Raw genomic sequence first — 14389 nt, 5'->3', positions numbered from 1 at the left:
TCTGGGGGTGCAGATGGGCTGGCCTGCATGGTGCAGATTAGGGTTGTGACCTTCTATAGGACTTGAAGGTATCTCTTCACCTGAGTACCCTTTCGTGAAGCCTGTGCCTCCGCATATACCTAAGTGCCCATTGCCCCAGACCACAGGCAGGAAGGACAATATGGTACTAGTGGCAGAAGGTCAGGGTGCTGAGGGCAGGCGAGGTGCTCAGCACACATACCACTCCTCCAGCTCCCAAGAAAGGTGAAAACTACTGAAGAAACTGCTCACATACCCACACTGTGAGCCTCTCAGCCTGATGCCCAGCAGAGAGTTGCGACCATCCACTCTTCTTCAAACATCCTTCCACATCCTACATCTTCTTTCCCTGGGACTATGAGGAGATTCTTAAAGAGGAGAGGTTGGCAGCTTGAGGCTTACATGTCATTGAGGGGATGCAGTGGCAGGAGCCCACAGGCAGTTGTAGCAGGTTGGGAGAAGGCTGGAGAGGGGAGCACAGAAGTGTTTTGGTGTCTGAAGATCCCTCATGTCCAGGGCAGCCTGGACATCACTGGATGGAGTGCTACCTTGGAGTATGTGTGGCATCAGGGCTGTGGTCCTGCCATGGAGCAGCCCTGGTCACTTTCAGGACCTTAGTGCCTGGAGAAGGGCACTGCCTCTTCCCTCTGTGAGCAGTGCCCAGGTTAGGGCCTGGCAGGAAGGGTGGGGACTGTCAGCTCTGATAAGCATCGAGGTATTTCCAGGTCCTCTGAGGAATGCAGTTCACTTCTAGTCTCCTCGGGCGGCAGGAGACACCGACTTGCTGGCTCAAGTTGCTCACGCACCCAGACAAGCTTCCTTGCTCCGGGTCCCACCAGGCTGGGTGAGAAGCAGCAGCAGCAGCAGCAGAGGGCACTGACCTGCATCCCTCCCTCAGCCCTCCTCGTCTGCTGGTGGCCCCAGTGACGTGCACCTCACTTGTGTCTCAGGTGCTCCTGCAGCCCTTCCTGCTGTCAGGGCTGTGACCGATGGATGTGGGGACTCCCACAGACCCTGGACTCTTGTCCCAGTCCTGGGCTCTTGGATATGGCCCAGCCCAGGCTCTCGGCATTGGTGGGATCCTATTCTCTGGAATGGAGACCCAACACCCAGCCACAGGGCAGGATGGAGGTAGGGCTGGAGCATCAGAGCAGGCAGGCATCTCATGACACTCCTGTTTTGGCAGCAGAGGGTGCAGGATGAGCCTCAAGCGCCCAGGCTACCTAATGTAGTTTCTTGGAGCCAATCTGGCATGGAGCAAGCCTTGAGGCTGGAGCCCTGGCCCACTTTGAACCCACCCATGTCCCTCAATAACAGTGCTGGAGCTCTGAGCTTTGCCTTCCATCTGTTACAGGCACAGCCATCCGGGCAGGGATGCTGGATGCATCTCAGGAGCCCAGTGTTGGAGGAGAGGCGAGTGGCGGAAGTGAGGGGTGCAGGCTCCATGCCGCAGACTTTAATGCATCTGACCTCCGGGGACCAGGTCTCTGCTCTGCTCCCTGCCCCATCCTTGCCGTGCCTGGGAATGCAATGTGCTTGTAGGATCATTGTTTGTAACCTGAAGTGACAGACCCCTTTAATCTTTCATTCCTTTTCCCACTTCTTCTGCCATCAGTTCAGCCGTGCGTGAATCTCACTTTAAATTATTTGTAGCTGGCTTCTCCCTCCCGCTCTCCCTGCTTGGCTCCGCTCCCCAACTCTGTCCTCTCCTCCTGCATCTCTCACATCTTCTGCAGTGTGGGCATGAGCCGGGCAGGGTGCAACACTGTTCCAAGCTGTCCCATGGTGCCCGTCCCACACTCTGCCCAGTATCTAGGCACCCGGTGGAGCCAGGGGCCTCATCCCCTGGGGACAGAGAAGAGGACAATGGTAAATGAGTGCCTGTCTCCTCATCCTGCTGAGCTGATCCCAGAAGTTTGAGTGCAAGCCCTGGGGAGACAGGAAGGAGAGGCTTCAAACTGGACAGGGCTGGGAGTCTGGGGTGGCTTCAGAGCAGCGTAGCTGGAGACAGAGATGCTAACAGCATCCTGGGCAGAGCATAGACCTGGGAGGTGCTGCCATCCCTGGCGCGCAGGGAACAGTGGCTGTGAGGCACAACAACAGGTTAGTGGAGGGCAAAGGGGGTGCCTAGGAGTTTACCATCCCTGCTCTCACAGAGTCACTGGGTTCTTTTGAGACATCCCCATGGTCTGTGGGTTTTTCAGATCTGGTCTTTTGATGCTGCATCCTTGGGGTATGAGATGACCTTTGTACCCTTTTGTGAGTCTCCAGTGCCATCTGCACCCCCCCATCTTCCTCGGCCCGTGTGCCCTCCATGTGCATCCAGGCTCAACAGTTCTATTGCAAATCCTCCTCCAGTCCTCCCTGGCTCCCCAGCTGGCTGCCTATGTACTCACCACCTTCCTGCCCGTTCTCTGGCACTGTCACTTCTGCCAGCACCCTCCAGTGCTGTCCCTGGTCCCATCCTTCTCTGCTGTACCTCCCTCTCCTTCCATGTGCTCGCCTGGCTGACAGAGACATCCTTTCTTGGCCTCAGGAGATGTAGGAGGATGGAGCAGAGAGGTGGAGGCAGGTGGCTGCATCTACACCAGCAGTGAAAATAGGTCCCCTGCTCCTGCTCCACGGGTGAGCAGCACAATTGTGTCCACCTCACTGGAGAGGATGGCCTGTTGTCCTGGTGTATTGTCCCACCACAGCATCTGTGGACTGCCAGGCACTGTGTGGCTTGGTTGGGCTGACCCATGCCTAGTTGCCTGACAAAAACCAAGCTGCAGATGATAGTGGGTCACTGGGTCTTGGTCCTTGTCCAGTATGTGTGCACCCATGGGTGGGTACAGTGCCATCAGGGCTGGGACTGTCTGGCTGCTGGGCAGGGGCTGTCTGAGGTGTGCTATGGGACTGACTATTCACCTTTGCTCATCCCAACCCCAACCCCATCTACATGGAGCTCTGAAAAAATTGGGACCCCCATGGAGGGGCTGGATGTCCTTGAAGGCCTTCAAAGGCTCATGGTTGGAGGGAACGTGACTCTGGAGCGCAGTGTCTCTTGGTTCTTGCAGCCTTTGGAGAGATGGGTGATGCTTCCATGCCCTGTGCCCACCTTAGAAGGGCTCACTGGTGCCAAGGGGTCTGCATTGCCATGGCGAAATCTTGATTTCTTACAGCAGAGAGCGGGGAACTCCCTGCACGGATGGAAACACCAGGTGCTGGGGCTCAGCCAGCTGTGAAATGGAGCTTGGGGAGGCTTTGCTGTGTGCTGAGGGAGGCAGGTGCTGTTACAGCTATCCGGGGAGATGCTGCCAAGCTCAGGACCCCGGCACCCAGCTCTGCAGAACCCCAGCCAAGCTCCGGTGCCCGCAGACCGCAGCGCCTGGCCTGGCGCACCTGCAGCTGGGCTGCTGGCAGGGTTTTGTGTACCCCCAGGCAAACCAAGGGCTTTGCCCACCTGGCCCTGAAGCACATGTGGGTGCTTTGGATGCTTGGCTTCATCCTTGTGGGTTCCCCTGTTCCCTGGACCTTCTCCCCACTGATGGGTGCAAGCGAGACCCTGGGGCCAGGCAGGATTCCCGGCGGTGCGGGGCTGAGCCCAGCTCCCTGCAGCCTGCATAGCAGCAAGGGCTGCTGTCTCAGAGCACCGTGGGCAGACAAGGAGCGAAGGCTGCGGGCTGTCCCTGGCACGCTCAAGAAGGTGAAGGGAGGCAAGTTGGGATCTGCAGGGAGGCATTTAGCGCCTGGTGCTGGGCCAGACCCTGGCAGGTTCACCTGCAGTTTAATTAGGGAGAGGGGAGGGGAAGGAGCGGGGCTGGGGGAGAGGCAGCGTGTCGGGACTGGCCGTGTCGGCAGGCCTTGCAGGAGGTGGCGGGAGAAGTTCTCCTCTGCCTTATATCAGGGCGGGGGCAATGTGCCCACAGCTCCTGGCAGATAGACCTCACTCCTGGGGGGTATTGCCATGAAGGGGGCAGCTGAGCATCCCTGGGGTACCCTAGGGTGAGCCTATGTGAGGCTGTCCTGCCAGCTCCCTCAATGCCACCCAGGCACTGCAGTGATGGGGGTTGGGAGAGAGTTGTTGCCTGGATGTGATGGTGAGCTGTGGCAGGAAGGCCATGGCTCCAGCTCTCTCTGGTCTACAGACTGTAGAGCCTAGAGCTGTGCCTGAGCCAGCCCTGTAGCCTCCATCCCACCTCTGCTTGAGAGATGGAAGAACTGCAGTGTCCATGGCAGAGCCAGTGCTGCTGAGACTTGGGGTCTTGCTAAATGACCAGCCATCTCCTTGGCACATCTTGACAGGGAAAACTTTCCCCTGCTAAGCAAGCTGCTTTGGGATTTGACCTGGGGATGAGGTTTCAGACCTGTCCTCCTTGCCTAGCATGGTCTTTGAGTACATAGCAGGCTGGATGCCGGTGGTGGTGTCAGGGTGGTGTCCTCCGTTCCCTCTTCCCTGCAGGATGCAATACATCTTGTACCACCCACAACTACACCTCTTCTGTCGTCTCTGGAGGGATATGGTGACTCAAAAATCACTGCTGAGGTCTTAGGTGGCTGGGGTAGCTGGAGAGCCTCCCTCCAAAGGGCTCAGGGCTGGCCACCACATGCCACTCTCGGCTATGGTTCCTGGAAGCTCCCACCCTTGCCGAGCCCATGAGGCTGGTGGTTGTTGCCTGCAGCCATGTTGCTCGTTGCTTTGCTTCAATCCTCTGTCTCTGGCGTGGCTGGGGTAGAGCAAGGAATGTAAACTGAACCTCCAAGCAGAACCGTACTGGCATGGCTGCTGTCATCCCAGTGCTGCCCTGACCCTCTCTTCTCCTTTGCTCACAGCTCCCTGTGAGAGCAGGTGAGGGAAGAAGGGGAGAAGGAAGGGAAGAAGGGGAGAAGGAAGGGAAGAATGGTAGGGCCAGGCAGAGTGATACTGAGCAGGGAAAGGAGCATGATAAGATGGGAAGACAACTTCCTGAATGCTGTGATGTCATGCCCTAGGGACCAGTCTGTCCCCTGCCACAGCCTGGGGAATGGCAGCTCCAGGGACAAGGACCCATGCCTCATCCATCAGCTCACATGTGCTTGGAGAGTACTAGAGGAAGAAGGAGGACTGGGGCTTGACCCCAGGGGTTTCCCAGCGCTGAAGGGCACCAAACAAACCTGACCTCTTTACCTGTTAGGACACAGGCTTGCTTGACGGACTGGGTGGGGTAGAGCTTGTGTCTGGGCTCCAGAAGGGATTTTAAGGAGATGCCACACCGGAAATTATTTTTTATGCTGGAAAAATGTGCGAGAAAGAGGCAGGGCTGAGAGGAGGGTGTTGTTCTGGGGGAAGGGTTTGCTGCCCCTGTCCCCAGGCACCAGCTGTGTGAGGAGCTGGGGGTGCCCGGCGGGGTGGCCCTGACAAACTGGGCTGTGCCCAGGTTTGGCATGTGAAGGGCTGGAGCTGACCGAGATGATGGGATCAGAGAACTGACATAGGGAGGATTTGGGAATCCAGGAGAGCTTTCTGTGCTGGTTCTCCATCCTCCATTGCTCACCTGGGGACTGAAGTTCCCCAGATGTGGGCCTTCGTGCTCCAGCAGCGCTGTGGGTGTGTTGCAGGCACTGCCTGCCAGCACTCTCCCCGGGGAGGCTGCACGGCACAGTGTACGCACCAGCAGCCCCATTACCTGCCCGCTGAAAAATGTTGTTCAACTTGTGCATGGAAAGAGGCAGGCTGAGAGCAAGCTTGTCCCACACCAAGGGGAAGCTGGGAGAGGCTCCTGCTGGCTTTTAAGCAGCGCCTCGTTAATTTTTTAAATGCACCAGTGTCAAATTAACACACAAAAGAGCAGCATGACTTTAAATGCAGGTTTCTGGGCTGCATTTCATTTTCCTTTAATAAGATCATAGCGTTTGCTCAGCGGGCGGCAGCGAACCACGGAGGAGACATGCGTGGTGGGGAGCACTGCCAAGGATGGGCAACAGCAGTGTTTGCACTCTCACCTCTCCTGACTCTGTGGTGCAGGCAGGGAGCTGGCAGAGCTTTGGGGGGCTCACCTAAGGCCTCCGTTTGATGGCATGGATTTGGTAAAGAAAGCACCCCAAAACCTGTAGTCTGTTCAGCTGTGTTGAAGCCAGGGCAAATGAAACTGCTCATGTCCAACAGAGGGAGAGAGGCTGGGAACTCCAGCTATTTATTTATTCACATGTGACGCCACGGCACAAAATCTGGCTCTCCCTCCATCCTCGCCTCATGCTGGGGCCAGTCACTGTGCACCAAAGCAAAGGGCACTGCAGGCTCCCCGCCTGGCCTGGGAACCACAAACAAAAATATTACTTCGCATTTCAAATAAAATAGAAATTCCCAGGGAGGAGAGGGTCCTCACCTGGCTGCAGTGAAGCCCAGAGATTCTCAGGCATCCCCTGCTCACAGCCACATGGAGCCCCATGGAACCCCTTCTGTGAGACCTGTCCCCATCTGCCCTGTCCCCAGCTAATGACACTTGTGGATGTCCTCACTCTCTAGCGTTTAATGACAACCAGCTGCCGGCTCTGGCAGCACACAGTGTGGTCATGGCATGCTCTAACTGACTAGGGATGCTCATTTTTTTCCAGCCGGGTATCACAGTTAGAGCTTCTTGTGGGAGCTGGCGGGGTTTAGGGTAGGAAGGGATATGGGCAGATGGATGGGGCTGGACAGGGAGTGCAGCCTGCTCTTTTTACTGCCTAATCTGCACCCTGTGAGTAAGCAAAAGTGGCCCATTCTTCAGCAGAAATATTTCTCAGCCAGCGTTATATTTAGTATAGTAGGGAACTCTGAGTGGAGAGGGGAGGAGGGATTGCCTTTCCCATCAGAGCCATGATGCTGATGCCTGAACAGTGCTGTGGTGGCATCTCCTGGAGTGATGTGAGAGCAGGGTGATGGTGGAAGCTGGGGTCCCAGCTGGGGCAGGGCTGTCCCTCAGGGCAGCAGTGTGTCCTGGAGGGGATGGGGCTGGAGAGGGAGCATGGTCTGTGTGGGAGCTGGTGCATCTGGAAAAAGTAAGACACAAGCTGAACCTCCAAATCCCTACACCCCAGTGTAGGGATCCAGCCAGGATCATCCGGCCCTCCACAGGGGTCACGCCACCCAGCCTGAGCCCCACTCTCTGCTTCCTTGCAGGCTTTCGGGAGAGCGCCTTTGCCTATGCCATCGCGGCCGCCGGTGTGGTGCACGCCGTGTCCAACGCCTGTGCCCTGGGGAAGCTGCAGGCCTGTGGCTGTGACCAGAAGCGCCGTGGCGATGAGGAGGCTTTCCGGCGCAAGCTGCACCGTCTCCAGCTGGAAGCCATGAACCGTGGCAAAGGCATGGTGCACGGGGTGCACATGGAGCACATGCCGGCGGAGACCCCTGGCCTCCAGGACTCCTGGGAATGGGGTGGGTGCAGCCCTGATGTGGACTATGGAGAGAAGTTTTCCAAAGATTTCCTCGATTCCCGGGAAACCTACAGGGATATCCACTCCCGTATGCGGCTGCACAACAACCGCGTGGGCCGGCAGGTGAGTGAGGCACTGGGGACAGTGCGGGGAGGTGATGGTGGGAACAGGGTCCCCAGGACATGTGTGGGAAGGCTGCGAGTGCCTCATGCTGGCTGCTGTGGGACCAATTGTGAGTCTGGGATTGCCCCCAAGGCACTGCCTCTCCCCAGTCTTGCCCAGAACAAAGGCAGTGATGCCCTTAGCAGGACAGGTGCAAGGATGTGCTGGTCAAACACCTGCTGGGGACAATACCTCTGCACATTGCTGCTGTGCCCTTGCCGAGGGACACTGTCCCAGGCCACTGTCACTGCCTGTGCTGCAGTGGTGCTACTGGGGTGGCACAGCAATGATTCTGGCTCCTGCCTCTCAGGAGCTGGGTGAACTGGTGTTGGGCAGCTGCAGTGGGAAGAAGCTGAAGACAGGGAGGAGAAAGTCACTGGCATCATGGGGACACAGCACAGATTCTACAGCACCCAGCCATGTCTCTCTCTCCAGAAAGGGGGTCTGTGCCCTAAGGAGGCAGATGTGAATGAGATTGAGTTAGGCAGTGGGCTCCTATACCAGCTGGGAAGCACAGCATGCCCTTGGGAGCAGAGGTGACAGCCCACAGCCTTGTCCCCCAGCTCTAGCAGTGTGATGGAGCCTGTCCAGGCAAGCAGGACGGTCTCCCTTCCATTCTTATGATGTCAGGTCTTGTTAAAGGTACTAATTAGTAGCTCACTCCATCTGGAAGCTGATGTTTAAAAGCAGCGTGACATTGGAGACAAGAAGCATGAAGGCAGAAGGGGCTGGGAGGATGGCTGCATTTCCCTGCCTGCTGTTGCTCCCAGCAGGTGCCTGAGAGATCCCATCCAATAGGACACATGTCTGAAAGACCCCAGCCACATGCTGCCAGGGCAGTGCCTAGGGATCTGTAGTGGCTGCAGGAATAAATAATTAAAGGTCAGAATTCCACAGGGAATGTTTCCTTGGGATGGCTCAGACATTTGGATGTGCCTCTTGCTTTGAGCATGTTTGAAGTCAGCAGGTGAGGAGAGGATGCTGCAGAGCAGGACTTTAGTGTGTGGCTTTCCCTGATGCTGGAGCTGAGTTTAAACACCCTGGAGAAGCCACCCCAGTCTGGCCAAGCTGTAAATGCCTGGGGAATACCAAAGCTTTTGATTTGTTTGGCTTTGTTTGCTTGCGTGTGGTGAAGGCTCACTCAGTGTTAGGCAGCTAAATCCTCTGCAGGCTGCTCTGGCCCAATCTGGGCAAGACCCCCATTCCTGTTCTGACTGCAGGGCTCATCCTGATTCCCCTACATCTCTACATGCCCTGGATCTCTGGAACTCTTGGCAGTGCTCAGAAACCTGTGGTCTGTGTTCCCTGCTTCCCAAGGGAAGCCGCACAGCCTGCAGAAGGAAGGGAAGGTGAGAGAGGAATATTTGCTCTGGCGGGATGTCACGAAACATTTCCCGTGGGATCCAGTAACAGCAAAAATGCCTGGGGTCTGCTTGTCCCCAAGGGCAGGCAGGCACGGGACTTGCAATGTCAGGTCTTGGTGGCTTCAGAGACAAGATCTGGACCGATGAAAGAAGCCTGAGAGCTAGAAGCAGATGCAGAGGAGAACTAAAGGAATAAAGGAGGGAATGGTACCAGTGCAGGTGAGGAAGCAATGCCTGGATAGGCTGCCCAACTCAGGGGCCTTGTTGAGATGAGGGTGTGAACCCATGTGTGATGGCTGTGGGTGCCAGGCATTGGAACAAGGAGATGATGCTGTGCCTGGCCTACGTCTGTTGGTGCCATGCTTATTGCCAGGGCTGGTCCTGGCTGCCCCACTGGGGGTGAGTTCTCCAACTCCCCACTGGCTCTTTTAGCAATGCTGTGAGTCCCACACCCACCCAAGCCCCACTTACTCCTAGAAGCAATTTTCCTGCTGTAATAAGGAGCAACCTCCTGGGATTTCCCAGGAAAGGACTGGCTGTACTGATTGCAGCAGCTCTGTGGTCCTCCTCTCCAAGTCTCGAGGCTTGAACCTCTTTAGCACAGCAGTGATGTGGACATGCCCACCTTGTGCCATGCCCTGCCATGCACCATCCCTTTCCATGCACCATCCCTTTCCATGCACCAGGTAGCTGCAGCACCCAGAGCTCTCCAGCACCTTACTGATTCTGAGCATCCTCTCTGTGTATCCTGAGGGTACTGTGTGTGTGGGTAAGCCTGTCTCCCAGCTCAGACCCTACAATGCTGGAGGGAGGTGACAATTCCAGGAATGGTGGCATCCAGGAGCCATCAGATGTGGGTTTCTGTAGTGTAGTGGTTATCACGTTCGCCTGACACGCGGAAGGTCCCTGGTTCGAAACCAGGCAGAAACACGCTGATTTTTCCTTTTTACATCCAGCTATGAAGCTGGGCAGGGGATTGCAGCTGCAAGGGATGTGCAGCATCCTCTGATGGTGGCAGTGGTGACCTTGGTCCTGAGTTGGAGTAGGAAGTCAGCTATGGGATAATCATTGGTTGGTCCAGCTCAAGACTGAGGTGGGTGTTCTGCATCCCTGGGAGGCAGCAAGCTCCCCAGCAAAGAGCAGCAAGAGTGTGAAGGAGACTTTGCAGGTCGTCCTAACTCACCAGATCAGAGAGTGAGAGGGGATGAAAGGAAGCCAGGAACTACCCATTACCCTCACAACAAAGACCTACGATAAAGCTCTTATGAGCGTGCCTGGGAGGAGCTGGGAATGTTCGAAAGAAAGCACCAGCGAGTCCGGGCATGTGTTGAACTTGGGTGTCTATGAGACAGGGAAAGGACGGGTAAGGGTGCATGGAGAAAATCCAATGACAAAAGCATGGGGCCAAGGCTCAGATGGGCCCTTCTTGGATCTCCCAGCTCTGTCAGGGTCCTGTCCCCTCTGTGCTGCCTGTGCAGGAGGGAAAGAACAAGCCATTGCTGGTCAGGGATGGATGGGTGTTGTGGTGCTGGGGCTAGGGATGCTCAGCAGGGATGGCTTGGGTGATGGAGATGACCACACTTGACACCTTCTTCAGCCCCTGCTGTGACCAGCTGTAGCCCCAAATGAACCCCTGTCCAGCTGTCACACCACTGTCCCCTGAAGCCCAGTGGCCAGCCTGCCAGCCACAGCCCTGTATGCAGATTTTTCCTGGTCTAGCCAAGCCAGCAGGAAGGGAATGTGGGAAAGGATGGGGTCCCGGTGCCAGTGTGTTCCCAAGGATAGTGACAAGAACAGTGGCAAGCAGCTGGTGTTCCTGGCTGGCACACCCAGGCCATGGTAGAGAGGCCAGGTAGCTCATTAACTGTGAGGTGGAGGCTCTTCCCAGCAGGAGCAGGACTCTCAGCAGGATGAAAGCCAAACTCCAGCCCAGCCCAGACCTCTCCGCCATGTGCCCCAAGCTCCAGGCATGTTTCCCTGACCTGCCTTCATTACCATAACTGCTTAGCAACGGGGAGATTTACTCAAAAACAGGAAAACAAGGAATAAAAACTACTCACCCTTACCAAGCCAGTCCGCTCACATGTGTCCCTTCCAGGAAGGGGGCAGGAATAGGCAACATGTGGCAGGCATGAAGCCAGGTGGCTGGGCAGGACTGGCATTGTGGGACAGCAGCTTCCACAGGGCCATGTGTCCCCTGGAATCTCCCCACAAGCCCTGGAGCATGGCCCTGGGTACAGTCTGCAAGCCCCAGCTGAGCTCCTGGTAGGGTTTGGGTGTCTGCATGGGCAGGGGACTTGCTGAAGCCTGTGTGAGCACGTGGATATGGGGGCACACAACCCAGCAGGGAACCCCTGTTGGGACAGAGCAGAGGACATTACAAACTGTCTCTTTCCAGGCTGTGTGGGCATATGTGGCCATGTTGTGTACCCCTGGAGATTGATGGCCATGAGCTGTTTCTCTTGGCTTGGCCACAGCAGTATCCCTGTGGCCAGGGTTGCTGAAGGAGAGCAGGCAAGAGCTAAAAGAGCTGCTCCCAGGACTCCCAGAACTGGGGCTTTATGGGATGAAGGTGCTGGGGAGGGGAAAGGAAGGGGAAAGCATCCCTCCCAGCTACTCCCATCCCTTGCAGTGCTACTGGCTGGTGAGGTGCATGGGGGACCCTTGCACTGGGGGGAGGGGTGGAGGGGGTCCCAGTAGGGCTGCAGAGATGTAGCCAGGCTGTCTTTTAACTGGGGTCCAGGATCAGGTTGATGCTGCTGGAGCCAAGCAGCAGTGGGAGGTGACATTCAGGCTCCTTCTCCTCCCTGTGCTCAGGTAGCTCACCCTCTCCTTTAGGTGCCAATCCCTTGCTGAAACATAAAAGCCAGTTGGTATTGCCAGGATGGGAAGGGACGGGGTGTGGGACATGAGTTGCACTGGGCACAGCAACAGGGCGCAGCCTTGCTGGCTTTGCACTTCCAGAGCTTTGATGGCTACTCATGCCAGCCCTTGATGTTCTCATAGTGCCAACCCACACAGAGGTCCACTGTGGCTTCTCCAGTCCCCAAAATGGGTCTCCTTCATGCTAACTCGTCTGTCCTTCCTTCCTTCCCCGCCCAGGTGGTGATGGACAACATGAGGAGAAAGTGCAAATGCCACGGTACCTCAGGGAGCTGCCAGCTGAAGACATGCTGGCAGGTGACGCCTGAGTTTCGCCTGGTGGGGTCCCTGCTCAAGGACCGCTTCTACGGGGCCACCCTCATCCGGCCCCACAACCGCAACGCCGGGCAGCTGGAGCCGGGCCACGCTCGGCATCGCCGCCGGGCTGGCATCAGCGAGCTGGTTTACTTCGAGAAGTCACCCGACTTCTGCGAGCGGGAGCCGGCCCTGGACTCCTTGGGCACTCAAGGGCGCCTGTGCAACAAGACCAGCCCGGGCATGGACAACTGTGAGAGCCTGTGCTGCGGCCGCGGGCACAACATCCTGCGGCAGACACGCAGCGAGCGCTGCAACTGCAAGTTCCACTGGTGCTGCTTCGTGGCCTGCGAGGAGTGTCGCATCACCGAGTGGGTCAGCGTCTGCAAGTAGCCAGGCGGGGACGGGTGCCCCCCCCAGGGTGCCAGGGACAAGCCCGCCTGCCTGCGGCAGGGGGGGGGGGGGGGCCCCGCCATACCCGCTTCCCTCCGCTCCGAGGGAGCAGGAGAGGAGATGCTCAGCACCCTCCAAAATCCGGCCTTTGTCGTCACCTGGGAAGGGCAGGGCTGCCCGCTGCCCCCCCGCCCCACATGAGAGCACCTAGGCTCCCGGCCCCGGGGAGCGCACGGCCATGCTGTACAGACCGCCGACACCAGCACCACTCGGGGGGGCGGAGGGGGGGCGTGGGGGTGGGGAGTGCCCGCTGGCACCCAGCGGCGTGGAGCAGGGCGGGGGAGGGGACAGCAGGGCATGGGGAGCCCAGGGTGGGAGGGAAGTGGGGGGGACACACACTAGCACTGTGCACAAGCTCCTCCAACCACATGCGAGGTTGTGCTCGGAGCACGATGGGGTTGGAGCATCCCGTGGGATGGAGAAGGGGCACAACTCCCCGGGCTGGGGCTCACCTCTCACCTCTGGGCTGGCTTGGGCCGTAGTATCGTGGCCGGAGGGGCGGGTGCCCGGGGCTGTGCTGTGTGTGTCTGTGTTATTATATGGTAAGTTATTTTCTGATTGTGAATAAAAGTGGATTGGAGACAGCACAGGGGATTTCAGGATGCAGGACTCCCGCGTTCCTTTAGGGTGACAGAAGGATGGAGGGGGACCCTCGGTGCTGCTGACCTACTTGTGGGAGCCTTTCTCCCTGGTGCTCTGCTACCATCCCATAATAACCATCCTATGAGCTCTTTGCAGGCAGGCAGGAGGTGGGGACCCCTCGCAGGCACCCCAGACACTTGCAAGGTGGCTGCTGGGAAGCTCCTGCCCAGCTGGACTCATGCTGGACCCCATCCATCCCATGGGAATCCTGGCTGTTGCCCCCACGCCCGTGACCATGCTGGGGCCGGGAGCTGCCCCACTGTCTCCCACACTCCTGGGTGGGATGGTGGGGCTGGAGAGTAGGGAGAGGGGAAGGCAGCATGGGGTGGGCCAGGCAATGGGGGTTCACAACTGTCAGTTTGCTGTGGCGGTGGGGAGAGCACCCATCTGGCTGCAGCAGCCTGCAGGGGCCAGGCAGTGAATCATGCTGCTGCTATCTCCTGGCTGATAACTTCCCTGCTCCTCCCACGGCTGTGCACCCCTTGGGGCTACACAAAAAAAAAATAGAAGTGAATTAAAAAAAAAACTAAATCAAGGAGGAAAATACCAGGCTGGAAGGAAGCAAGCGCCCCAGGTCCAGCAGGGAGCGGCCCGTGTCCTCATTTCATAACGCTTGCACACACAGCTGGAGCTGGATCAGCTGGGATGGATGCTCTGCCCTTCACCACCCCTGGATAGGAGGGCTGGCTTTTCCCCTCCTGGAGGGACCATGTGGATGGTGTCCTTGCTTCTGGAACCAGCTGAGGAGAAGAGGAGAATGCTGCAGGTGCTGGAAGGAAGTACAGGATCTTCAGTGGCCTTGCAGCAGCTGTGTGGCTCCGTGTGCCGGTGCAGAAGGGACAGCAAGTCACACAGTCTCCACAATGGCTCCTGGCAGCAGAGACATTGGGCTGGTGTCCTTGCAGGGAACAGGATCTCAGCTTGGGGTTTGGGGCACCCAGGCTTGCCCTATGAGGCATGAAAGCAGTGCTGTTCCCATGGGGCAAGTTTACTCTGACAGGGCATGCTCCAGCAGTTCATTTTCCCTCCTGACATCCTACTTTTCCATCTCCAATATCCATCTCCAGCATCAGGGCCCTTTTTTCAAATCCGAAAGAGCTTTGCCTTTTGGCCATTGTCCCAAGCACTGATTGAACCCCATGAGGTTCCTCTCCCTCCCAGGCTGGCCAAAACCCTGTGTCCCTAAGGTTGTGCTA

General features: G+C 57.4%; 1 protein-coding gene and 1 non-coding gene across 2 annotated transcripts in view; both read left to right on the top strand.

Annotated features, from left to right (window-relative positions):
* The window catches only part of WNT10A (Wnt family member 10A), a 27661-nt gene extending 14518 nt beyond the window's left edge, over nucleotides 1-13143 (top strand). Inside the window, exons 5-6 of the mRNA XM_017727147.1 lie at nucleotides 7142-7518; nucleotides 12024-13143. Of these exons, the coding sequence (XP_017582636.1) occupies nucleotides 7142-7518; nucleotides 12024-12491 (845 nt within the window). The 3' untranslated portion in view covers nucleotides 12492-13143. The remainder of the gene's footprint in view (nucleotides 1-7141; nucleotides 7519-12023) is intronic.
* On the top strand, nucleotides 9779-9851 carry TRNAV-GAC. Its single transcript has one exon. It is a non-coding gene; the product is annotated as a tRNA-Val (tRNA).
* Nucleotides 13144-14389: the final 1246 nt, after the last annotated feature.

This window comes from Corvus brachyrhynchos, unplaced genomic scaffold, assembly GCF_000691975.1.
Source record: "Corvus brachyrhynchos isolate BGI_N302 unplaced genomic scaffold, ASM69197v1 scaffold490, whole genome shotgun sequence".
Lineage (NCBI taxonomy): Eukaryota > Metazoa > Chordata > Aves > Passeriformes > Corvidae > Corvus > Corvus brachyrhynchos.
The sequence above is the reverse complement of the archived record's forward strand: the minus strand, read 5'-3'. Positions and strand labels throughout refer to the sequence as shown.